Source organism: Pelmatolapia mariae, linkage group LG15, assembly GCF_036321145.2.
Source record: "Pelmatolapia mariae isolate MD_Pm_ZW linkage group LG15, Pm_UMD_F_2, whole genome shotgun sequence".
Lineage (NCBI taxonomy): Eukaryota > Metazoa > Chordata > Actinopteri > Cichliformes > Cichlidae > Pelmatolapia > Pelmatolapia mariae.
Window position 1 is genome coordinate 4,710,967 of NC_086240.1, and position 24,763 is coordinate 4,735,729.

The 24,763-nt window shown below is 41.0% G+C and overlaps 1 protein-coding gene across 4 annotated transcripts in view; it reads right to left on the bottom strand.

Moving 5' to 3' along the window:
* Positions 1-2,444: 2,444 nt before the first annotated feature.
* Positions 2,445-24,763, bottom strand: part of pak5 (p21 protein (Cdc42/Rac)-activated kinase 5) — a 70,814-nt gene continuing 48,495 nt past the window's right edge. For all 4 annotated transcript variants that reach the window (XM_063494927.1, XM_063494928.1, XM_063494923.1 and 1 more), the window contains 9 exons: positions 16,629-17,468; positions 12,631-12,840; positions 12,238-12,379; positions 11,751-11,905; positions 10,636-10,769; positions 6,791-6,917; positions 6,207-6,332; positions 5,947-6,081; positions 2,445-4,337 (listed from right to left, as the gene is read on the bottom strand). In XM_063494927.1, coding sequence (XP_063350997.1) covers positions 4,182-4,337; positions 5,947-6,081; positions 6,207-6,332; positions 6,791-6,917; positions 10,636-10,769; positions 11,751-11,905; positions 12,238-12,379; positions 12,631-12,840; positions 16,629-17,468 — 2,025 coding nt within the window. In that variant the 3' untranslated portion in view covers positions 2,445-4,181. The remainder of the gene's footprint in view (positions 4,338-5,946; positions 6,082-6,206; positions 6,333-6,790; positions 6,918-10,635; positions 10,770-11,750; positions 11,906-12,237; positions 12,380-12,630; positions 12,841-16,628; positions 17,469-24,763) is intronic.

Sequence of the window (24,763 nt, forward strand, 5' to 3'; positions counted from 1 at the left end):
TAGTAAAGTATATTAACATTTTTGATGGAGATGCCATTGGTTGAATGGTATGCTGGAGTCCAGTGTGCCAGCTCAAATTTGGGTATAAAATATGAATTTTGTTTATTATTTGCCTAATAAATAATAAAAAAAAAATGAAAAAAGTTTTTGATTAGATTTGGAAAATATGTTGGTTTTTTTTGTTTTTATGATAGGTTGTCAAATAATTTTGTTAAGCAGGAAGATCTTTCAAAGTTTTTCTTTGGGCTTTTGCTGCTTTTTTAATCCCATTCAGTCCAGTCCTTGTACCTGACTGCTACTGGCAATAGCTTCATTTTCATTCAGTGCAGTAAAAGCATACCTGAATAAAAAACACACAGTGGAACAATAACAGTCATGGACTGGCCTCTCTAGAGAACTGCACCCTGACATTACTGAAGCAGTGTGGGGTCATCCTGAGAGACCAGAACAAAAGAAACCTGGAGAACTATTCTTAAAGACTGCTGGAAGACAGCAAAAGAAAGCTACCTAAGAAAGTTCATTTATGTTTTCATTTCAAAATTTCTCATTTTTCAAGGAAAATATAAAGAAGCCAGGTGTAGCTCAAGACATCTGTTACATTGTTTTACTTATCTTCATGTTAGAATAACTTACTCATTAGAAAAAAGTTGAAACAGACATCGATGTTGTAACAAATAGCAATCGAAGCATATACTTTTAATTAAAAAAAATCATAGATGTTTGGATGTATTTATTTATGCATTTATTAAAACATTAACCTTAAATCCCCCGTAGGCCTACAAAGAGGTGCCATGATTGTGCGGCTACCTTAAGTGTTAGCATTAATGACTGTAGAAAACAGTGATTGTTGCTACAGTCACTGTTTTCTACAGTCATTTGTTAGCAACCTGAGCTTAACATACTGTACAAAAGAGCATCACAAAGACAGTGAATTTACCCTGTTTAACCTCGAATAAGCTTTTTTAAATTCAACCACTACATGACGGGTAACACAAAGCAGGATATCTGTGCTTGTTAACACAGATAGGGATGCCCTACTTTGACATACATATTTTCAATTAGCCGTTGACGCTTCTAAAAAGTTAGCATCCGGCCTTCATTCTGCTACAAAGCTACATGCTAACAACAACTGAGGAAAACTCACCTGTTGTTGAGCTTCACAAACTCTCAAAAACTGCAGCCACGGTCTTCCGCCTGTCTTCTTTTATTCTGGAGGAAATTCCAAGTTTTCCAGTTGGACTTTTACTGTCGGAGGTCGGCAAGCTGCCATTTTCTTCAGTTTTCATTAGCTACAGACAAGTCTCACGCGTGAAAAAGGCCTAAAAAATCCTTAATTTGGGCATATCCCTTTAGTTTTACTTGTCCAGGCGTCATAAGGAGATGACATCATAGCTGTTAACAAAGGTTTAGTTCATATCCAGCTCAGTGAGCAACACCAGGTAACCTGCATGCACTACACCTGAGGCCGTGACCTTATTAGCCTACAACAACACTGAGTGCAGGGAGGACAGTACATTACAGAAACCAGGGCAAATCTCTGCCTCTCCTTTATGAGCTGCAAAGATAGATACATGTACATTATTGTTTTCAGAATATTATTAAAAAGAATTCTAAGTAATGCATCAAAAGATTTTAAATCTTCTAATAATATTAAAAAAAAATCAGCAAAACATAAAACAAAAATATCCCAATAAGAGCTGCATGTGTGTGTGTCAATCCTTGAGACCCTACAGCAGCAGGAACTAGCCCAAAGGTGGTTTAAGAACTTTGGCAGGCCTGTTATGGTATATAAACATATTTAGATAATCTGTTTTTTTATTGCTTCACTACAAATCATTCCATTTAAAGACACAAACTATTTCAAATACCTCCCAAAGGTTGTTTAGAAAACTAAAAACAAACAAACACACACTCACACACAAAAGTTTGAAGGTGCAAATTCATAATTAGGAGTTGTGTGTACTTGTTGTGTTTGGAACAGATGAGTGTTTTCCACTAACTCAAACACTGACTCTACAAGCTCCGGTGTCATCCTCACTGATACTCTCAGTGGCCCCAGTAGCTGTGTTTTTATTTACTAGACCACTGTCGATCTTCCTGTGAGAAAGAAGCTCCATTCTCTGTCCGAGCTAAATCAATATCCCATTATGGTGTTTCAGAGGGAAATGGCTTAGAGGGAAGAAGGAGAAATAACCTAATATATTAAGGCAACACCGATCCATGAATGTGTCTTTTTTTTGCTTCTGTGTTCGGAGGTGAAATACAGGTGAAATTGTTGGAAATGAGAACCCAAAAACAACAAAGAGAAAATAAACTGTTGATGATTGAAAAGACCTCTTTAGGATATTCTGACAGTGTGCTGTTAAAAAAACAAAAGAAGAAGAAGAAGAAGAGACGACTGCATAATAAGGTGATGAAGGAAAAATCCATGCAACACATCTTGATGTTTTTATGGGTGTTTTTTGTTTTTTTTAATTGAAACCAGCTTCACTGATAACAAACATGCAATATCACTATACAAGCCAACACCACAGATAAGTGTTTACTCATTCAAATCTTGACTCACTGTCAAGGCTTAGCCAGCAGCGCACGCACACACACACGCACACACACACACACACACGCACACACACACTTTCAGATGCTGTAGAGATAAACACCTCTCCACCTCTTTTGCTCTTTGACATACGCAGACGCACAGGCTCACGTACGCACAGTCATATTTACATATCACAGTGAATGATGGGTAAAAACAGGGAGGGGGATAACACTGTTCTCCTGGTCCAAACTAGAGATGAGAATGGCAGCAAAGCTCCGGTGATAGCGAGTGTGTGTGTCTGACTGACTGACTGAGGTGGGATAAGGAGTGAGATGATGACAGCGAGGATGTGAGCAGAAAACCTTTTATCAGCATCCTAAACTCTGTGCGGTAGGGAGGCGTCTTGGACAGGCGCCTCTTTGGCATTAAGAAAGAAACACAGTGAGACTGCTAATAGAAAAGAAAACAAGTCTGCGTGAAGTTAGTTTTTTTTCTTTCCTTTCTCAAATCCACTCAGTCTGTGCTACATTTAAATGCATGATGTTGTTACAGTATCATAAATACAGGGCGTCATGGATTCATAAATACAGCAGGTCTGGGGTATTGCTTGGATGATAAACCGACTGTCTGCCAAATGCGCTCTTGGAAATCGAAGTCAAAACCTAACAAAAAAAACCCAAAAAACAAAAACCAAACAAAAAAAGGCCACACTACCAAAAAAATATACCTTCAGTTCCAATAAATAAATAAATATTTGAAAATGTCATACAAAATTCTGACATTACCCTTTTTTCCCAACATTTAATGGAAGTTCTGTCTACAAATGTAAGATAATAAATATATTTAGTATTTTTTTAGTAACAGGTTTTAGGTGGGTTTATTTGGGATATCTCTTATATCTTTAAGCAAAAATTGGATTATAAACAGTAGGAAAGATCTCTGCAGAAACTCTATTTAATACCGCTCATATCACAATGGTTACGACACGATAAAATACTGCAAGTTATCAAAACTGTACAGAAAAACTTACAGGTTTCTCTAAAATACATTTTCACTGTTAGTGTGTGACAAGAGATGCGAGAGAGCTCGTCTCTGAGCAGCAGCCTGCGCTCCTTATGATGTACCGACGACGCGGTAAACAGTCGTGACCAGTCAAAAACCCGCTCTCTCTTCACACTGATTGTTCTGCCCTCTGCTGCTCGGGTCTGGAGCAGCACGCTGGTCGCTTTGGGTCCTTCCATGTTGCCACACCCCCTCTGAGAAGCTCTGGATGGCTACTACAAGTCTACATGGCGCTGAAGACTTACAGTCTAGGAAGAAAGAAGACTGCAGCAGGGCGAGGCAGTCTGCGTAGTTTACTGGATGTCTAGAGTTTCCTCTGGCACATTACGCTCTTCTACTCCAGTTCATGGTTTCAATAGTTTTTTTCTTCTTTACTTTGTCTTGTGTTTTTTAAATTTTTTTATTAATGTATGTCTTAGATATTCCTCTAGCTAATCTACTTCACGGTTACAGGTGTGAAAGTTGGTGGCACACCACCAAGCAGTGGGGTGTTTTGGCTGGGTGAGGGCAGTGCCACCCTGGTAGTTTGTTTATGTGAATGTTTTTAGTGGAGGAGAGGGCTGGGGTTTGAGTCAGCAGGTCAGCGATGGCGGTAGTGTCTCATGAGGGGAACGATACAGGAAGGGGGTCCCGAGAGCTTTAGGAAGGGGTGCTGGAGGAGCTCCTGCGCTGTGGCTCTCTGGGACGGTTCCCTCACCAGCATCAGGTCCAGGAAGGAGCGTAACACGGTTGACACCTGGAGATGTGAGCAAATGTTTGAATTCATCTGCTTAGCTAGGTTTGAGTATAACATAGCCAAAAAAACAGCAGTAAAATTAACACACACACACACACTTTTAGTGACAACACAGATGTCGATCTCTTCATCAACTTTGGGAACATTTAGGTCAGTCACACATGACTTTAGACCAGTCAGCAACCACCGGCAACCTCCAATTGCTAGTGAGAAATGTCAATTCCCTGATTGGTTGTCGTGTTTTTGCCAGAAGTTGCTGTCTGTCACAAAGAGGCTGTCACACAAAAAAACCAACCTTGTATTTGCTGGTATTCCTGTGGTCACCTGTTTTTTTTGTGTTCGTGGGAACAAACTGATATGGGGTTTTTTTTGTATCAGGGAACATGAACGTTTTAGTAATGTATTTCAATAGGAAACATAGTGTCAGAAGCATGTACGTTTTGTAAAAAACAGCAAGGCATCACCATGGAAACCAAGATATTTTGGTAGCTTCCTGAGCTTCTTTTTGTTTTTAAACGCTGCTAGATGAATTACATGCATGAATATTATACAAATGAAGTGTAAAAAGAATTGACATGTATGACTCAAACTTGGGTCTCTCGCCTAAAAGGCAACACAACTTACTTGTTCACGACCTTCCAAATGCAGATTATTGAGTTTTTTAATCGGTACACGTGAGTGTCGACTGATATAAAACCGTCTTTAAGGACATTCCGAGGGACAAATAGCAACACGAGTCATTAGATAAAGCCTGCAACGCACTGCCATGAGAACAGGTTGTACCACTGCAATCAACACCTTTCAAAAAGGGAAATTTATTTTAAGGCGAACGCATTTCCAGTTTCGACTGCACTTCTCAAAGTTTCGTCACCACTTGGTGAGGAGCGCTTGCCATGCAAAGCACAAGCAACCACAGCAACCTGCTAGAAACCAAAGCAATGCCAAGGAGGTTTTTGGTGCACTACATCTTTGTGGCTAATTTCACGCTAGCAATTGCCAACAATTTCCAGCAACCGCTCACCAAATTCTGTCCCCATTAGAATGAATTATAATGGCTTTGGTGATCACTAATTTGAATTAGCACTACGATCTACCCAAAATCTTAACAGTTCAGTACTTTGGTTTATGATTAAAACTACTGAAATTCCCATTTTGCTCAGATATGACAACTGCCATATTTCTGGTGTATCCATTATTACATACTCATACATAGACACAGACCAGTCTTAGGTTATGTAATGAGTAATGATACTCACAATAAATGCAATCTGGGTTAGAAAAAACACATTAACATGAACTGAAAATTTGGTCTGTTGCTTACAGCTGTTTGTAGAAGTCTTTCCTTTTAATTTAATTAAATACCCGTAGCTTCATATGAATATTTACAGGATCCATGTGTCTCAAAAATAAAAGAGTTGTAGTACTTTCGTAATATAAGTTCATAAATGTTACCTTGCACTTCTCTGCACCTGAGGTGTGACTGGTGAGCTGTCACACAGAGATGCGTTTTTACAGCTAAACAGTTGACAGCTCTAAGAACATTTTCTTCTGCTGTTAGCAAAAGTCTGATCCGTTTACTTATTGAGAACTCGCCTTTGACTTTTCTTACCTTATGGGACTCCTTTAGCCGTGGGGGCAGGTTGTCTCGTATCCTTCTCATGGCCTGCAGAGGGGGCTCATTGAAGTAAGGGGGCTCTCCGTCCACCATCTCAATCACCATAATGCCTAAAGACCAGATGTCCACCTGAACACACGCAAAAACATTCAGTCTATTCAGCCAGGACAGTAAACATACATGCATAACATATACAGGGAAATGCTCCTGAACTCCTCAGTAGAATAATGTTATTTCTGTGCATGTGTCCTCACCTCAGTCCCGTAAGGTAATCTTGAGATGACCTCTGGTGCCATCCAGTAGGGTGTGCCCACGAGGGACTTCCTCTTGGGTACCTCTTTGGAAACTTGGGCACAAAAGCCAAAATCTGATAGCTTGATCTGTAAACACACACATATACAGTACATGGTTCCAGTCTCTACTAAGCAGGTTGGTGGGCATACAGAATAGATTATATTAGTTCAGAAGTGCACTGACCTCTTGCGATCAAGAGCTTTGTCAGAAGACACTAATCCCATATATTAGCACTTAATTAAGCTTCAGTTAATCATGTCTTATCAACTCGTTAGGAGGCATTAAGCAGGATTTAATTACTAGGGCACGGCGGCAATGGATGATGATGAGTTTCTGGCATTGGCTGTTGACAAGCGGCAGGACAGGCACCCATGGAGGTCAGTGAGTGTTGAATGACTGTGTGTGTGCATGTGAGACCAGTGAAAAAGAATAGCAGCTTAAGTTATTATTACCTGGGGTTTCGTGGATTACTGTTTAAGCAGTGACTAATTTGATAGCATCCCAAGAGGAGCATGGATGAATAGAAATATGCACGTGCACTTACTCTGCCATCGCTAGTCAGGAGAATGGAGTCGCTCTTAATGTCACGGTGGATGACGCCCTGTGTGTGCAGGTAGGACAGAGCCTTCAACACCGACAGACACACCGTAGCAATCTGCTCCTCGTTCATCCTGTAAGGAGACACACACACACACGACCTGTCAAAAATATTTTAAGTTAATCAGAATAGATTTATTTTCATAGCTAACTGTTTATTTCCACAATTTGTAGTTTATCTTTTTAATAAATGTGCTATCTGTTTTTATCCAGTAAGCTCATTTTTGTCACCTGTGCTTTCTCCATGTGCTGTGCATTGCGAGAAAACATTTATTCATAAATAAAACTGACTTTTATTCTTTGAGCTACAGAAATGACTGGCTTTAAGACTTGGGAGTCATCCTATAGAGGATATGGAGTAGAAATCCAGTTTGAAAATATCCCACTGTGGCCTGCAGCGTTTCTAGCTACGAGCAGGCAGGAGGGTCCCATATGGAGAGAGGGGGCGATGCTGCGCGTCTCACTGAGTTCATGTAGAAACTCACAGCTCCACTGAACATTAACGTCTCTAGACCCAGCTGGCTGGGCTGTGTTGTGTGCTTTATGTGTGTGCGCTCTAATCTGCAATCATACAATACATGTGCACAAAGAAGCGCGCTTGTTTTAAACCCCAGACTAAGGATACAGATGGATGCAGACGCACATATTCTGTATATGCATTGCAGTATGATCTTACATGTTTGCAACCCTTCTGCACACTTCTCTTTATCATACAGTGTAACTTACCCGCTATTGGGGCACTAACTTGCAAACTTGCATTATGAGAAACAACCCTTTGGGCTACACATACGCTCATAATATTAAACATATATAATCACACTCTACAGATTGCAGCAGATTTTATTGTTACACATGTATGCCTTTACAATCACAAGAGATAAATGAGCTTTCTGCTAATGGAAAAACAACCGGCTAACTCGGAGTGAATGGGATGGAGACGCGTACGTGAAAATGAATCACCTCTTACCGCCTCTCCACTTACACCACAACCCCCTCCCCCCCGAAAAAAATCCCACGCTCCCATACACACACAAACAAATGAGCTCTCTCACACAAACACACACACACACTCATGGAGGCAGGATCAGTGAAATAGAAAATTGTTTCACAAAGTGAAAAACAACTTTAATGAGCCTGTAAAGGTTGTCAAAGGGAGTAGAATTACACATGCACCTACACACAGACAAAAGGTGCACACACAAACACTGAGGCATTCATACTCTCTCACACACACACACAGCTGCACACACAAACCCATATGCTTTTGCATTTACACTAGATAAAAATCCCCTCGAAGTGCAGATCATTACCCAACTTTAAAAGTATAATTGAAATCTGAACGTGACTGAAATAGTTCTGCAGACCCCCCATTCTCCTCCCGCTGCTGACTTGCCTGTGTGAGTTAGAATTGAGCGCGCATGTGTCCATAAATCTCAGAGTGTGTGTGCGTTTGTGTGTTTGCTGCCAGCAAGCTGATGAGGCTTGCACAACGCGAGGCAGGCAGCAGTTATTTCCACAACAAAAAGCCTAACGGAAATAGCAGCAGGCTTTCACCTGGACAAATATGGCAGAAATTACTGATGAAGAAAATACACTGCTCAAGCCCTTCTGCGGTATTTTCTCACTGATTTTATTTTATGCCTGCATACTAATCAATCTACATTTTATAAGGACATCTATTAAGTTTTATTCCAAACTTTTTCTGATAATATTAATAAAAGGTAAAAAAAAAAAAAAGGCAACTGACTCTACAGGGTGAATGTATGTGAGTCTTTATCAAAAAGAGAAATTCTGTTTAAAATCCAGTTTTATGAGCTTTCTGTGAGTACTTTTAAAAGCACTCGTGGTGAAACTTTCTCTCATGCATGCACCGAGCACACAAACGAGCAAACATCTGTGTGGGAGACTGTTCAAAATACTTCACAGCAGCAGCGGTGCTCAGCCTCGCCAAAGCGTGTTATTAGCATCCGACACCGCGCAGCGCTAATGCTGACACTCCGCGCAAATGACTGTAATTAAACACCAAGCACAAAGTAAGCTTAAAACAATGAGGCAGCAGCTTAGAAACGCAACTCAGTAACACAGAAACAATTTGGAAAAGTTGGAGAACGATAATCCAGAAACTATCGGAGCATCGTATCGTCTCAGCCAGTCCTTCCTCTGTGCCTTGCAAAATTATTCACCTGTTCGTGTCTGCTGCAACAAATAAAATAAAAAAAATTGAATTTCGACTGCGCACCAGTGCTTGCTAGGTTATATTAAAATCCATTTGATGTCAGCAACATCATCTGAACAACATGCCCTTTAAAAGGTGACATAAACCTTCCCCCCCCCATGTGGATTCTCTCTCCGTCTATCTCATCAGTCAAAACTAACACAAATGACACACACAAAGCTGTGGCCTGATTTCTGGGACTTTTATATAAAAGTATTACATAATGCTTCAAAATCTGATACTTTTTTTAACTCTTTCAGTCAGTCTGAAAACAGCCATTGAACTGAAAAATAAAATAATTAAAAATAAAGATGACTTCACATTTTTGAATGACGCTAGTTTTCTTGGATGAGAGGACGGTCATGTTTTGTAAATACATGACTAATGCTGAGAAAAACAGGTAAACTTGCTCTGTTAGAAGGGAGCAAAGTCTGTCTATGAGGTCCTTTGAAACTTAGGTAACAATAGAGAATGGAAGCTGATTGTCACTGCAGTGTTTTTATTTATTTATTTTACACATCTGCAGAACATACATTTTCTTACTAAGCAATTATATGGTTCCACCACATCCCAGAGGTGCTCTGTTTGACAAGGCACTTGCTTGAAGTAGGAATCAATAGATTTTTTTTCAACCAATTCCTGTAAAATGTAGAGATGTTTGTGTGTGAACCAATAAATCACAAGTTTCTGGTTGTTGTTGTCAGCCCATCTGACAACAACTGTGCGAAACCACGTGTACACGCCTAAATGCATTGAGTTGCTGATTAGGTATTTGCATTAATGACAAAATAAATATGCTGCACTTTATGTTTCATTTAGTATGCAGGGTGTATCAAAATGAATCATCCAATTTCAAAAAGCTAGATTTTTTTTTAAAGTAATAGACATAAAAACTTACGGTACATTTTAAAATACATGGCTGAAGATAAACTTTTACATACACAACTCACAATGTTCAAAAGTTAAATGTGTCCTCCTCTGGTTGCATGTCCATATGATAGTCAAACTCATCTCACAGATTATTGTGAGCATATCTGGAGTCACTGCAGCCGCCAGCAACCATGTGAAACTCGTGAATCTGTTCTTTCTTATAATACGTGTTCTGATCTTTACCAGTGAACGATACTGTGAAATCAGATGATTCCTTTTGATAGACTCTGTATTAGAAGCTTGTATTCCTGCTTCAATGCTAAGGTCTCTCTTCCTAAGTAGAGTATGGTGTCAATGAGCCTTCATGGTAAAATAAAGGTTTAAAAAGCCTGTGTCTGACTGGACAATAACTTTAAACGAGATGTAACATGTTAATTTTTACCTGGTTCTTGCAATGCTGAATCCCTGATTCATTTTTAGGAAATATCTTACTAATCACTTAAAAGTTAAAACGTGCCTCAGGACCTTTACATGCTGCTCACCTGGTTGTTGAGTTTGACGTCTTTTAACTACTTGAACAAAATAATTATCCTGTTTTTCAAAATGTCCTTTTATAATTTTCTTGGAGTCTAACAACAGCTTACATCCTCCAAGCTCCGCATCACAGTTTGATGGTTTACCTCAGCATTTGTGCATTGAGCAGTTACCTGGTGTGAGTCACAATGTCAGTGAGTGCCCCTCCCTCCAGGAACTCCATGACGACCCAAAGCTCGTCTCCCACCAGGTAACTGTTGTACATGTCCACAACATTTTCATGATGGTAGTCCCTCATGATCACCACCTAAAACACAGACAGAGAAATATATATATATATATATGTATTGTTACTAATGACACTGTAGTACACTGGCTCTGTCACTGTTATTATGCTGCTATACTTTGTTACTACACTGTTAATATGAAATAAAAATCATGCTTTGAGCCTCAAAAAGGTTTCTCTCTGAAATTCCTCAATTCAATACCATATTTAAGAATGTATGCTAAAATGTGCTACAAAAAATTATCTACAATTCCAGTGGTTTATTGAATCTATTCATGTAATTTCATTTTTTTATATTAATTCAACTTCCCCTTTGTCTAATATGAACATGTTCTGGAGGCTTAATCATAAAAGGATTACATTCAAATTAATAGGATTACGCGAAACAAATTACTTTCCCGCTGAACACCCGCTGCTCCACACCTCGCACTCATGCTAACATACATGCATTCTCTCTCCCACTCATGCACGCTAAACAGAGAGACCAAAATACAAAAGAATCAGGGCAGAAATGCAATCCGAGCGTTGCTCAGTTCACATTTAAATACGTTTTTCTTTTTTTTTCCTGGGCAAATGAAATGCAGCTCATTTTTTAACTTGTCAGGACATCATGAATGTGAGCAGTCACGAATACATTTCTTGCTTAAGGTTTTCGGCGTAAACACGTCTTCAGTTTAGTCAATAAATGTCATTACAGATGCAAAAAAAATGTGTTAGTGGTTTAATTGCTGTGGATGGATGTTAGGGAAATATGGGCGAACTGAACTCTTGCTGTTTGTTTCATTAATTAGCATAAAGTGGCATTTTTATTATGCTAATTAAAACAGTTTCACGACTGCCGCTTGCTTAGGCTATCAACAATCTGTGACAAATGTTAGTTCTGTGGTCATTATGGCCCTAATCTAAATCCACCTGATTAATTCACTCAAACATACGACATCAGAACTATTTGGATTATAGTATGAGCTAAGGACAGTTTCTCAGGTAAACGTTGTTTGATACCTCGTTAAAAAGCAGCTCTCTTCTCTGCTGTTTTCTGAGGTCCATCTTCTTCACTGCCACCTGCTTTCCGCTGTGCTTCTCGGTGGCGATGCAAACAATACCTGTGGATCCCTCGCCGATCTTAATAAAGCTGTCCAGGTATTCCCGAGGGTCGCCTGGAGGAGAACACAAACATCGTGCCTCATTTTGATGCAACATCAGACACAAAGAAAGATATAAATTAAAAAAAACATCTAGAAGTTGCAGTTGCATGCCTCTGCTAAATACTCAAGCTGCAGTTTATTCACGCCCTTACAGACTCTAAATACTGCTATATGAAACTCTGAATGTTAGACAGGAAACACTTGGATGTAGAAAAACAAACAGTGCTTGCATGAATGTATGTGTATTTGGGTAAAATGTCCATTCCGTCCATTTATCATATGCACAAAGTTGTCACATGCTTGCGTGCCATTTCAATGTTCCTTTAATTTCAAGTGTGCGTTACCTGGGTTGACCACCAGCTGAAGTGCTGCTCTGAACTGCTCATGAGAAACTCTGGAGGGCTGCGTGTCAGAGCTCGACCCCCAGGAAGGAGGCGGATAAGCCCCTGGGGGGACGTAAGGTGACGAAGGCTGTGAGTAGGCCCCCTGGATGAAAAAGTCATAAAAAAAGAGAGAAATAACATGGCTTATATACCTAATGATTTTATTTTCTAAAGAATCAATTTGGGAAAGAGCTACTTTAGTTAGAGATTTAAGATGGTTACGATTGAAAACCTGGAGCAAATGTTGATTTCAGCTAGCTTACCAAAGTCACAGAGTATAATCTGCAATCTGTAGCAAACTGAATCATCACTACGATGCAGTTTTTATATGTGAAGTTAGCGAACATACTGTACCTGCGGGGTATATGGTGGACTGGGCTGGGAGGGAGGATGATGGTAAGGAGAGGGTTTGTAATGGTGAAAGATCGGGGGGTACGGCAGGTGCACCGAGGGGTAGCCAGGCGGCTTCGTGTGGCTCTGAGGTAGCTTAAGAGGCCCTCGGGGGTACGTGTCACCACCTGCGACCTGGGGACTGTCATCGCGTGATGGACGCTCATAGTCGCCCTGGAAAAGCGAGGAAAATTACATATAAGTCTAGTGTTACGCAAGTGTCTGCATTTTACTGCAGTGAATACTGAAGAATTTTACTGTTAAACGTCAGCCTGTACATCCACGGTCATACACTACACCTGCAGGTACATTACTCTTGGACAGACCTAACGGAGAACATTTAGTGCACAGGACAGGGACCATACCTTATCCTTACCACCCCATCCCCCTCTAAAATGCTTCACAGCTACTCCATACATCAACCGAGAGCCTGCAGTGGACTCAGATCTGGGACACAGCTCTTCCTTAAGATTGTCCTTCAAAGTAGTATTGCAGCGTACACATGGGTATTAGTGAGAATGCAGTAGTGCTTACATGACTCAGCTTTCATTACATGACTCACAATTGGATACAAATACGCACACTAGGAGTGGTTTCATAACCTAATAGCTTCGTCATCGTATTATGTCACATGGATCCTGTCATTTTAAGGAAAACTGGCCACAGGTCATTAACAATAGGATGTAAGTAGAGACAGGCTGATACTGTACAGCTGTCAGTGGCACATCTAAGTGACAAAAGTCTGTCACTTAAACACTAGGAGAGGCATTAAAGTGCTACAGCAAACATCAACACTACCCAGGGTGATCTAAAGTGGATTACAGCAAAGAAAAAACGAAAATTAACTTAGAAGATGAATCTGCTTTCACCCTGCAGAGACTAAACTAAATCACCTTTGCCACACCTCTCTAAAATGATCTCCAGCCAGCCTGATTTTTCCCCTCAAGAGACTCCGACTATAATAAATAAAACTCTTTCCTCCTTTCTTTTATTTGTCACTCTCTCTGCGCCTAATCGCTATTTCTCTTTCTTTCACAAAGAGACACACACACACGTACACAGACTGAAACGCACAAGCACAGATAGGGCAGGAGGAGGAGCCCTGATGTGTTGGGATGGTGTATAATTACATGGTGTGAACTCTTTTAATCAATCACTCTGAGGCAGGTGCGGGGGTGGCTGCTGGGAGGCCCCCGTCTCGTGCCCCTCTATCGTTGGCCAGCAAGCGCTCGCTGGCTGTCAGCCAGGGGTCTCCTGATCCATGTTGGTTAAACGCGCATTAATCTGAGTTTGGCAGGGTAATCAACAACCTAACTCAACTGTGAAATTGAATTCCGCGGTGGAACATCGTTCGGCCAGTTTTATGCTAAGGCTGCAGAAAGGGAAAGTGCCGCAACATCAATTTGTCACCGAGAGCTGCGGCACTGAGCTCACACTCGCTACAAAACAGTGAGGGAGAGAGAGAGCGAGACGGCGGCAGAGAGAAAGGAAGTGTGCATGTGTGTGTGCGTTTGCATCTTTGTGTGTGGCCAAGTTTCTGTGCTGTCTACTATTACATCCCCAACGTCTTCCAACAACGGCAGGGAAAAAGAAGGATTTACTTGAGCGGTGTGAGTGGGCTGAACCAGGAAAAGAGAAGAAAAGGCAGAGAGTGAGCAAAGAGAGAGGGAGGTGGGTTTGTTCCAAGGTCCGTGAGCCAAGAAGAATAGTGATTCTTCAGCTGCCAGATGACTCCTTGTTTTGTTGTTTCCTTTTTTTAAACCACTGCTGTGAAAATCAAACAAGAAATATTAAAAACACCATCACATTAAGTCCAATTATAGTCACGCCTTTGAGATATGAAAGAGTAAGTTTAAGTAAATGATCAAACATATTCTTTCATATATGATTTGGCTAAATTGGGTTTCGACTCTTTACTTATTCTACTTTGTTTTTTATAGAAAAGCAAGCGCGCCTCTTTAAGCGTGACAACTCAGACAGCGGCAAAAATGTGAAACGAACAACATTAAAGAAAAATGACCTTCTCCTGCATCGCCTTCCTGCTGCTCTTGCATTCTCCGTGGCTGCTTTTTCTTCGAGTGGCTATTTACCGAGACACGCGGGTTAAATGGTTTTTCATCAAGGCACCCTGGGATCTACATCAGCAAACCCGGTTTCCCCTCTCGGCTCGCTGTGTGTGAAGGGAGGCATGGTGCAGAACTGTGATAGCGGTACTCGCGGGTTTAATGACGCTCGGAGAGCTTTGGAAGAATGATGTAAAAGGTGTTGTGTGAAAAGTCTGACCCCACCTTTTGCCCTCTGCTATAATTCCTGATCTATTATCTTCCACCGCAGCACATGCAGTTCTTTGCACTGAGAATTCTGGTGTAAAAGAACTACGAGTAACTGAAAACATATGGTTACATTACACAGCCACTAACGCGTGGACGGTTCGTTTGTTCTTGTCAGTGGAGTTTCTGTGCAGAGGAATCTCTTGGGTGTCTCTCCCACTGCTCCACTGGAGCACGACACAGGCTGCACAAGAGCCGGCATACTTACAGTGCAGCTGTTCCCAAATACAATATACAACCTACTGAGTGACACTGCTGGGGGATTTTACCAACAATCACATAGGTTCCTTTAAATTCAGGTTTTTTTCTAACTTTTACAAACGTGCATTATTAGTGTACAAAAACCTGCCTTTTGTGTGTTTTGTTTGTGAGATGTTTTCAGTTAAAAATCTGTAATACAGTCATATAAAAAGCATTTCCATGTCACAAAAACAAAAAAAAGATATTTCTGGGCATCCTTAACATCAAAGCCCATCTATGCGTTCCACAAAAAGTAAGGAAATTAGTGTTTGATTGATTATTTCTTTGTTGAAACAATGTTTCATGGTAATAAATCTTATACTGTTGAAAAGCCTGTTTAGTTACCTTTAAATGGTGCCGCATTTGTAAGGAAAATACATTTGTGGGTTGAGCAGCAGAGTTGAGCATGTGGCTTGTGCCCATGAAAAATTGCCAAATCTTCTCGTGCAAATTCCAAACAGCTTATTCTGCTGTTGACTCTTATTGGATGTCAATAGAGAAGAAATAATTGAGGAAAGGTGTTGCCACAGCAGACCATCTGCCTCCATCTCACACCAACCCTCTGTACGTCCCCCTTCACAACATTCATGAACCTTCTTCGTGATCTTCCTCTTTTCCTTCTGAAAAGTCTAATATCCTCCTCTCCTCATGTCCAAACCATCTCAGCCTTGCTGCTCTAACTTTGTCCCCAAACTGCTCAACCTGAGCTGTCCCTCTGATTTACTCATTTCTAATCTCTAAAGCTTTGCTATTAGATATTTAATTTCTACTGAGTTCGTCTTGACCACCGTTATGCATATTTGCATTTGTAATTCTCGTATCCTTTTAATAATTGCAATCATAGTATATTTTTATACCTTTGTGCCAATTATGTTTTTGTTAAAATGCTCTATTTAGCAGTGATTGCAATTTGTGTGGTGCAAAGCTTCTGTATGAATTTGACCACTTGCTCCTATTTATTAATTTAATTCAAAATAATTACATAAATATACACTGATTTCATCTAGTATATTCTTCCACTTTTTTCTTCCTCTAACTTTTTATTTTGTGTAAGTCAGAGCTTTTTGGTCAGTGGTCAGTCTGAGCATTAATTGAACTGTGTATAGAGCTAGTGGACACGCCAGAGATCACCTTCCCCCTTCAGGGAAGAGTAGATTAAAGCTGAAACCATCTATCTGGCAGGAAGAGCAGAAAAAGAAAACTAATGGTTGAGGATCAGAGAGAACTCGAAACACTGAAGAAGAAAATAATGTGAAAAGGTGACTGGGAGGTTAAAGTGTGTGTCACATGAGTGTACATGTGTAGAATTGAATAGAACTCTGATACGTTTGCACAGACTTGTTGAGAGGTATAGTGTGTTGAAATATGCCATTTCCATTTTGCTTTAGTTACCTTGGTTAAAGTCTGTGAGTTGGCGAGACTCTCCGAAAGGCGAGGGTAGGTGTAGGAGCTGTACGGGTGGGCCTGTGGCGGGCTCCTGAAAGTCCCACTGGCGGCATAGGGGACATTTGGCTCCTGCAGCCCAGAGCCTGACCGAGATCGCTGCCTGATGGCAGGCGTGGGGCTGGTCTGGGTCACGTAGGAACTCTTGGGTCGCTTCTCATATTCGTCCCTCATGCCGCCGTAACTCCACTCACTGTCGGGGTAGTTAATCTGCTCGCTGTGTAGTGATGCACGAGACGGCGTGCCAACTGATGTGTCCCGGTAGTCCTGGCTGGATGAACCCCCCACCGATGCCCGGTAGTAGCCGCTGGAACCTACTCCGCTACCCACCGTAGAGGCCACCTCATCCGCCGACCGCCCTTTGCTCTCCAGATAGGTGTGATAGTCAGGTGGAAGTTTGCCATAGTCTGATTTCTGAGGCATGGCATCAGGGTAAAAGGGGCTGCGTATGGGGTGTGAGTGGCCATTCTGCTTGGTGAATCGATAGTGCCTGCCAACTGCCCAATCCCCATCTATGGAGAAGCTTGGCTTGCCGGGATCCAGAGAAAAGTCCCTGCTGGACGTGTCCAGGTCACACGAGTAGCGGGAGTAGTAGTGGTTGAATCCATTTTCCTCTGGAGCAGTGAGATGGCCACTGCCCGAGGGTTTGGAGATGCCTCCAGCCTGATGGGGGCCTGGCGGGCTCTCTTTACGCAGGGAGTTGGAACGTGTTACCGAAATGTTGTCGAACTCCTCCAGCAGGCCGTTAATGGATGCATCTTTGGGTGGCCGGTTCCCTCGAACAATGGTCTACAAGCAAAGCAAAGACATTAAACTTAGCATAGAGGAGACTTGTGCGTCTGAGAGTTTGATGGCGATAACCCTGATACTTTGGCTTGCAGTACATTCACTTTCAGCTTTATCATTCCTGTCTGAAAACTGAATGAGATGAATTGAAATTCCTGCATCATCAACTTCAGTTAACTTCAAACATTTTCAGGCAAGAGTTTCAATTCATGTGTATCAGGGCTTTGCAACAAGTATGAAATTAATCATCACTTGCATTAAATGAACGTCGGTATTTGGATTTTAGAGAACAGCAGGCACTGATCTACACAACCACGAGTTGTTGTGAGCTGGGACTGAGCTAAAAATGCATGAAGATAAAAGTTGGGATACCTCAGATGGTAAAAGGCAACCAGCGTTGGATCAAGGGAGCTAATTCCTACCCCGTTTCCCTCGTAACACATCAGCTTCAATTTCAGTGGGATGATCAGGATGCATTAATAGTCGTGAAGTTTGGTTCAGCACACCAACACACGATTACACACGCACGCAAACCAAAAGGAGCAAGGAGGACGGGGGAAAGAGAGAATGAACACGCAGGCTCGCATCTGCTTCAAAGCAGAGGCAGCTTAAACATCAGGGGGGCCGCTTATCCCCTCCTACCTTGTGTTAAACCCTTTACAAGGCTGTGTCGTGAGTCATGGGCAACACGTGCTGCAGCGGGACTACAATCTGTGAGCGTGCACGGTGCGTGTGCATGTTTGTACAGTGTGGCTCAAAGTCGTGAGAGTGATGGGAAAATCCACACACATCTTTTTTATCTACCAGCCTCTCCACCACTTGAAACATAGAGGAAACAGTGCGCTGGAACAAAAGGAAACATGATGCATGAGTAGCGCTGAGAGGAGGCTGAGCTGAGGAGATTATGTGAATATTCAGCTCTTACATAATTTATTTTGGAGCCATTTGTGATGATCAAACAAATCTACCGACTGTGTTTCCTGGCATTACGGCCTCCATCTGGTAAAACTAGTCTTTTAGCTGTTTAGTAAGTCATAAGAATCAAAGGGACAGATGTTTGGTTCCCACTGGGGCAGTGGCATATTATAGTGGTGCATGATGCACAACGATAACTTCAACAAACAATCAAATATTTGACGTATTTTACTGTGAAAACTTAGATGTTGAGATTTGCTGACTGTTTCAAAGTGAGACAGATTTAAACGCACCGAAATTTGGATCATTTTTTTCTAGTGTTACTAAAATTTAAAATGTACTTAAATGAATTAAAACACATTATAAAAGACATTCAATGCAATTTGTCCCCAGTAAAGCTGCTGTTAGTACTGTGCAGTTGGACTCCTTACACTTTCAGTACAAGAAGGAATGGCTTTATAAAAGATTTAACTACAACCAGAGACGCAGCAGAGGGGACATTTTGGCCTCAAACACACACACACACACAGACACACACACACACACACACACACACACACACACACACACACACACACACACACACAGACACACACGCACGCTTCCACAACATTGTCTTTCTTGCCACAGGAAAGTCTGATGGCAAAAACAAAATAGTGACTAACTAAATACACACAAACGCTACCTCATCTATATATATTCCAATGACGTGCAGTATTTTTATACTATAGTCATTTAAGTGCAATATGGAAATTACCGTTCCTTATATTTGAAATAATATTATAATTCTTACTGTATTTTAGTACATTGTTTTATATTTGTTTTGTGTGACCGTGTGACTTTAGCTTTGACTCTAAGCTCTACATAAGATTTTCTATGTACCCAGACCCTATGTATGTATACAACTAGCTGATGTAAAACAAACCAAAGACCTGGCAACCTGTTTTTTGTGTTTTTATTGTAAAACCTGTACTGATCTTTCTAAATCTTGCCTCTGACATATACACATCATACAATAATAATAAAAATGGCAAAAAAAACAAACACTGAAACTACTAAAAATCAAACAAAAACGAAGCAATTTCAAATACAGAAACTAAAAACCACTCTGGAAAGTAACTGAAACTAAACTGAATTAAAAGCAAAATAAAAACGAATTAGAAAATATAAAACTATAACAACTCTGCTATAAAAACGAGTTATTAACCAGTTGAAGCTCATCAAGGCGATTATTACCATTTAAACACCTAAAACAGAGCACATACAAAATATCAACGTCTTTTAAATCCCAGACATATAACTAAAGATTAGAGAACAGAAAAATAAGCGGGCGATTTGTGTACGACATTATTTTGGCGTGTCGTTATTAGACTTTTCCCCTGTCTGCCAATGTCTGTTGAGCTCCACTCTTAGACCCGACAGTGTCACATCGTCATCGTTCTCAGACCCTGAGACAGTGCTCACGCCCTGCTGTCTGTCACCCAACTGCCATGCTTGTCTCTGCTGTGATTCCTTCATGTCACATGTGCTGAGGCAGAGTCTCGGAAAAAAATCCTGGGATAATCACCGACTGTCAGCAACATTGTGCCGGCGCAGGGATCTTCGACGTCTTCGCTCAGCTACCTGCAAACTGTCACTGCAAACGCACTCGCCTCCTCTCCTCCCATTCATCTGTGGGACTCTAAAGTAGCAAGGCAGCTACAGTTAATATCATCCCACCTTAACGCTGATGGCTTTATAACCAGGGTTGCAAGCAAAAAGGTATTACAGAGCAAAAAAACTAAAGATATTTTAGCCGTTTGTGGTAACGACAATGACAAATCACACTGACAGTTTGTACTTTCTCTGAAGAGCCGACAGGAAAGCTCTCTTCACAAACCTTTACCTCTCACTGCGGCTGGTTTTCCACACATCATCTCTCCTTTCCATTTTGTTGCTTGGTACACCTCCCTCTTTCTCTTTAACACTCCAGTTTTCTCCTCTGTTTGAAAGCTATAGGCTGTTTGGTGCCTTGAACTGGAACCCAAGGTGAAATGGCCTATAAAAGCAGTGAGTAAAATCTAGCTGAAAGGTTGGAGCTGCAGCAGGAACGGCCTTTTAAACAGGTCGCTGAACGTGAATCTATGACGCCGGGTCTGCTCTGTGTGTTGGTGAGCTGGATTTTCCTAAATAAAGCGGTTGCATCATTAAAACCGGACAACAAAACCGCTACCTGGTAATTGCCGTCACGCTCATTAGAGTTATTCTCACACTTCCTCTAAACTGTGTTAAGAAGTCGTGGTGGAACAGGGCGTGGCAAAATCTAAAATGAGGCAGTCGCATCATGTTATGCAGCGTGGACGTCAGTGATTCACAACTAATTCAATTGGGACGCGACAGTAAGGGGATGTCAGCTGATATCACAAAACATCATCATTTCAATTTGCTTCGTAATCACTAAGACTGTGTCAAAGAGCGTGGCAGTTACAGGGGATAGACGGAGTCGGAGAGAAAAGGAGGCAAGTGGAATCGAGGAGGTGACGGGGGTGGGGGGGTTGCAGAAGGGAGAGGGAGACAAGGTTAATTGTGTGCCAAATCACTGTCAAACGGTCGGCATCAGGCCTGGAAATCTTCCCATTAATTTGAATTAGGGGCTTCCATAACCCCTTCTCCAGTCCTCCTCTCCCCTCTTCTCCCCCTGTCCTCACAGCTCTGTGAGCCTTGTGTGCCGGTCGTGTTCCGCGGCGGCTGTGACAGCAGCCATATTTCACCGGCGTGCGGCGTTGGCCTGTCCTTTAGTGATAAGCTGTAATAGATACTCTCTCAACTCGCCACGGCCTGTTCAAGGTAAGCACAGGAGAGAGCGGAGGGAAAAGCGAGGAGACGAGGGGAAATAAAATTAAAGGAAATGAAAAGGAAAGGAGATCGAATTTAAAACGATACAGTGGGAATGAGAAGACGGGGAAGTGTGCAGAAGAAACGGAAAGCACGTGGGGGGCTGGAGTGGCTGAAAAACAAACTAGGCGAGATGCAGGGAAGAACTGAACAACAGAAGGAAAGACAGGGGAAGAATTACGGAGAAGGAAGGATGGAGAAGAGATGAGGGAAGGGAGGGAGCGTTGTAGAAAGGGAGTCATGAAAAATGAGTCTCATTGGGAGATAAGGGGGGGATTAACCTTGCTGGTAATGAAGGGAGGGTGTGATGGGAGGATGGAGGGAGGAAGAGAGGGAGAGATAATTAATGAGCTTGCCCTTCCCGTGACTCCTAGCTAGAACCCTGGTTTGGAAGTTGCGCTTCACTGGCCAGCCGAGTCCCGGGACAACCGAGAGTCCGAAGAAGGAGCAGCGGCTCTGTGCCTCTGTTTCCTCTGCACTGCTGTTTTATTTCTGGCTTTTAAAACTGCTGCATAACCAGATAAGTTAAGCTGTTAAGTAACTAATCTGTTAAGGAAAAAAAGGAGGTACTCTGGACACACAGAACTGTGCAAAAGTCTCTAGCCACCCCTCTTTCTTTAGATTTAGCAAGGAAAATGGGAAATAGGTGCAAACATTTGCAAACATCAGGGAAAAACTGAGTTTGTACAATTTTAACAGGCTTGAAAGTCAATATTTGGTGTGACCACCTTTATTCTTCAACACAGCTGAACTCTCTTAGGCAGCTTTCTTGTCATTTCGTTAAGCAGTCTTCAGGAATAGTTCTCCAGGCATTTAAACCTCTTGTTTGGATGTTGGCTGACTTTTGTTCTGTTCTGCCAAAATGATCCCACACTGCTTCAATAATGTTGAGCTCTGGGAAAGCCAATCCATGACTGTTAGCGTTCCATTCTGTAGTTTTCTATCTATTTTACTGTATTGGTAGTGTGTTTGGGATCACTGTCATGCTGAAAAATGAGGACACTGCCAATAAGATGCTTCCCAAATCGTACAGCATAGTAAATCAAAATCTGACGGCGCTTTTCTGCATTCATAATTCTGTAAATTTTGCAAAAATAATATTTTGTGTCTGTCAAACTGTGTTATTTTTGGCATTTTTCCACACATTCAGCAAAAGAAATGGGAACAAATAATGCATTTTTCAACAGGCTTCTAGTAACAAAGTGCCTAAAAATACAATGTAAAAGTGGTTCTCTGCCAAGTTGTTAGTTATGTGTATGTGGTTCATTAGGTGCCTTTATTTTGCTACCACGATTTGGGTCAGTGTCTTTGTTTTTTTTAAATATTTTTATTGAGGGAGAGAAATATACATTAGTCGTTTACAATTACAATACAATTTGTTCCCCTCACATATTTATTTTGTTTTTTTCATACACGAACAGATACAATAGTACACACACCCACACAAATGCTTAAATAAAATTAAAAACAAAAAAAACCAACAAAAAAAACTCCCAAACAAACAAACGAACAAAAAAGACCCAAAACAAAAGAAAACAAAAAAAGGGGAGGGGGTGATAATATTAATCAGCTAGTAAAATGTTTAACGACTTGCAATAATTTACAAAGGGGCCCCAGATTCGATAAAATTCTCCAAATTTGGCCTTTATTTAGGTCAGAGTTAAATGTCAAAAAAAGAAGGTAAGGTACAAGGACTGAACTGAAAATGAGTGGAGAGACTTTGAAAGCTCTTTAGAAAACCTGGAGAACTATTGCTCCATTTTACTTAAAAGATTACAAGAAAATCTGGCTCCTTCAAAGCAAACTATAATGAAATGAATGGTGGCTCAAGACGCTTTCACCAAAGTACTTTGTAAAAAATGTTATATAGCTTCCCATTTGGATGTCCAAGTCCTGTTCTGAACCCTCGCATCACCATGCTGGTGTTTTGAAACTGAACAATTGAGGTGCGGATCCAACTGGAATGCATATGTCAGCAACTTGTCATTAAAACCTAAATTGTACCTGTTTCATTTACTATAAATTGGATCATAATTTATAACATAAACATCAGTTTATATTAACTAAGGCTTGAAAGTAGTGAGCGAGGCCGTGCAGTCAGGGACTAAGGTAATAAAATCAAGTGAGTCTTTTTTTTCCACGCAATTCGCCCTCTACTGGCCAGTATAGAGAATACACTTCCGCATCTGCATCACTTTTAATACTCGAAAGATTTGTCCATCCTTGATGCACAGTCTATTTTTAGAGATCAGCCACTTTGTCACAGTTTTAACCCTATGTAGATTTTCTTATTAAGACAGTAAAAACATTATGACTGATTAATCTATAAAATACAGAAAATCTTAAATTCCGACCCACTGTGTCAAAATGCGTTTTTTAAACAGGTTTTACCCAAATGTTTTCAAAAAACTCAACCATAGCCACTTGGTGATGTGCATACATTTGGATCTTGCATCTTTCAGTCCAATAAAGTTTAGAAGCTACATTTCAGTGTGTGAAAACGCTCATCACCTATTACACCCTCACCCTCATGAAAAGCATGCACACGCTGCAGCAGCTTCGCCTACTCAGCACACCCACTCCCAACTCTCACTGATGCCACCATCATAGAAATCTCCTTTTTTTTTAAAAACAAAACAAAACAATGTTTGTATAAATCCAGCGATATACTCGAGTAGAAATGGGAACGTGGATACAACAGAAGTCATTCTAACACTCCAACCACATTTTCCCTCTCGCTCCCTCTTTGTGTATTAAATCCCAGCCTCTCTGTGAACCTCTGTCACGACTCACACAGCAGAAACCCTGCATGCGTGGGTATTCACACACACACACACACACACACACACACACACACACACACACACACACACACTCTCTTAGACTACTACTAGCACTGCTGCTGTTCTGAAGTACTCCATGCTTTCGCATCAGTGACCAATTTGTGAACAGCAGCTTACCGCTGTCTGAGAAAGATAATATCACAGAGCCCTTCAGACAGCAGATAAACAGACCACTCACGACTCTCCTCTGAGCGTCACGAGACCGAGCAAACTCCCTACAGCACTGATTAATAAAGGATAAAATAAAGCATAGCTGATGCATTAACAGAATAAAGATATTGTTTGTTTGTTTTTTAAAAAGCAGCCAATATTCACAGAGTAATAAAAAAATTGCATCATGTATTTGGGATTTCTCTTATATAAGCAGCTCTTTATAAGACAATGCATGAAAAGAAAACAAGAAAACAAGACATGGATTTTAAAAGATAATCTATCATAATTTAGGTAAACACAGAAATAGCTATTCATATCCTCCAGCCCCCTCTGCTGGATGAATGTAGTAAACACAACCAGCTGCTAGAATTTGCCTGCTCAGAAGCTGAAAGGTATTAAAGCTTCTTAACCCTCAGCAAAATTCAGTGAAAATGATATCCTCAAAACTTTAGGCCATTTATTGATCCATAAAATATAATATAAACTTTTTTGTCCAGTTATAATGTATCTATA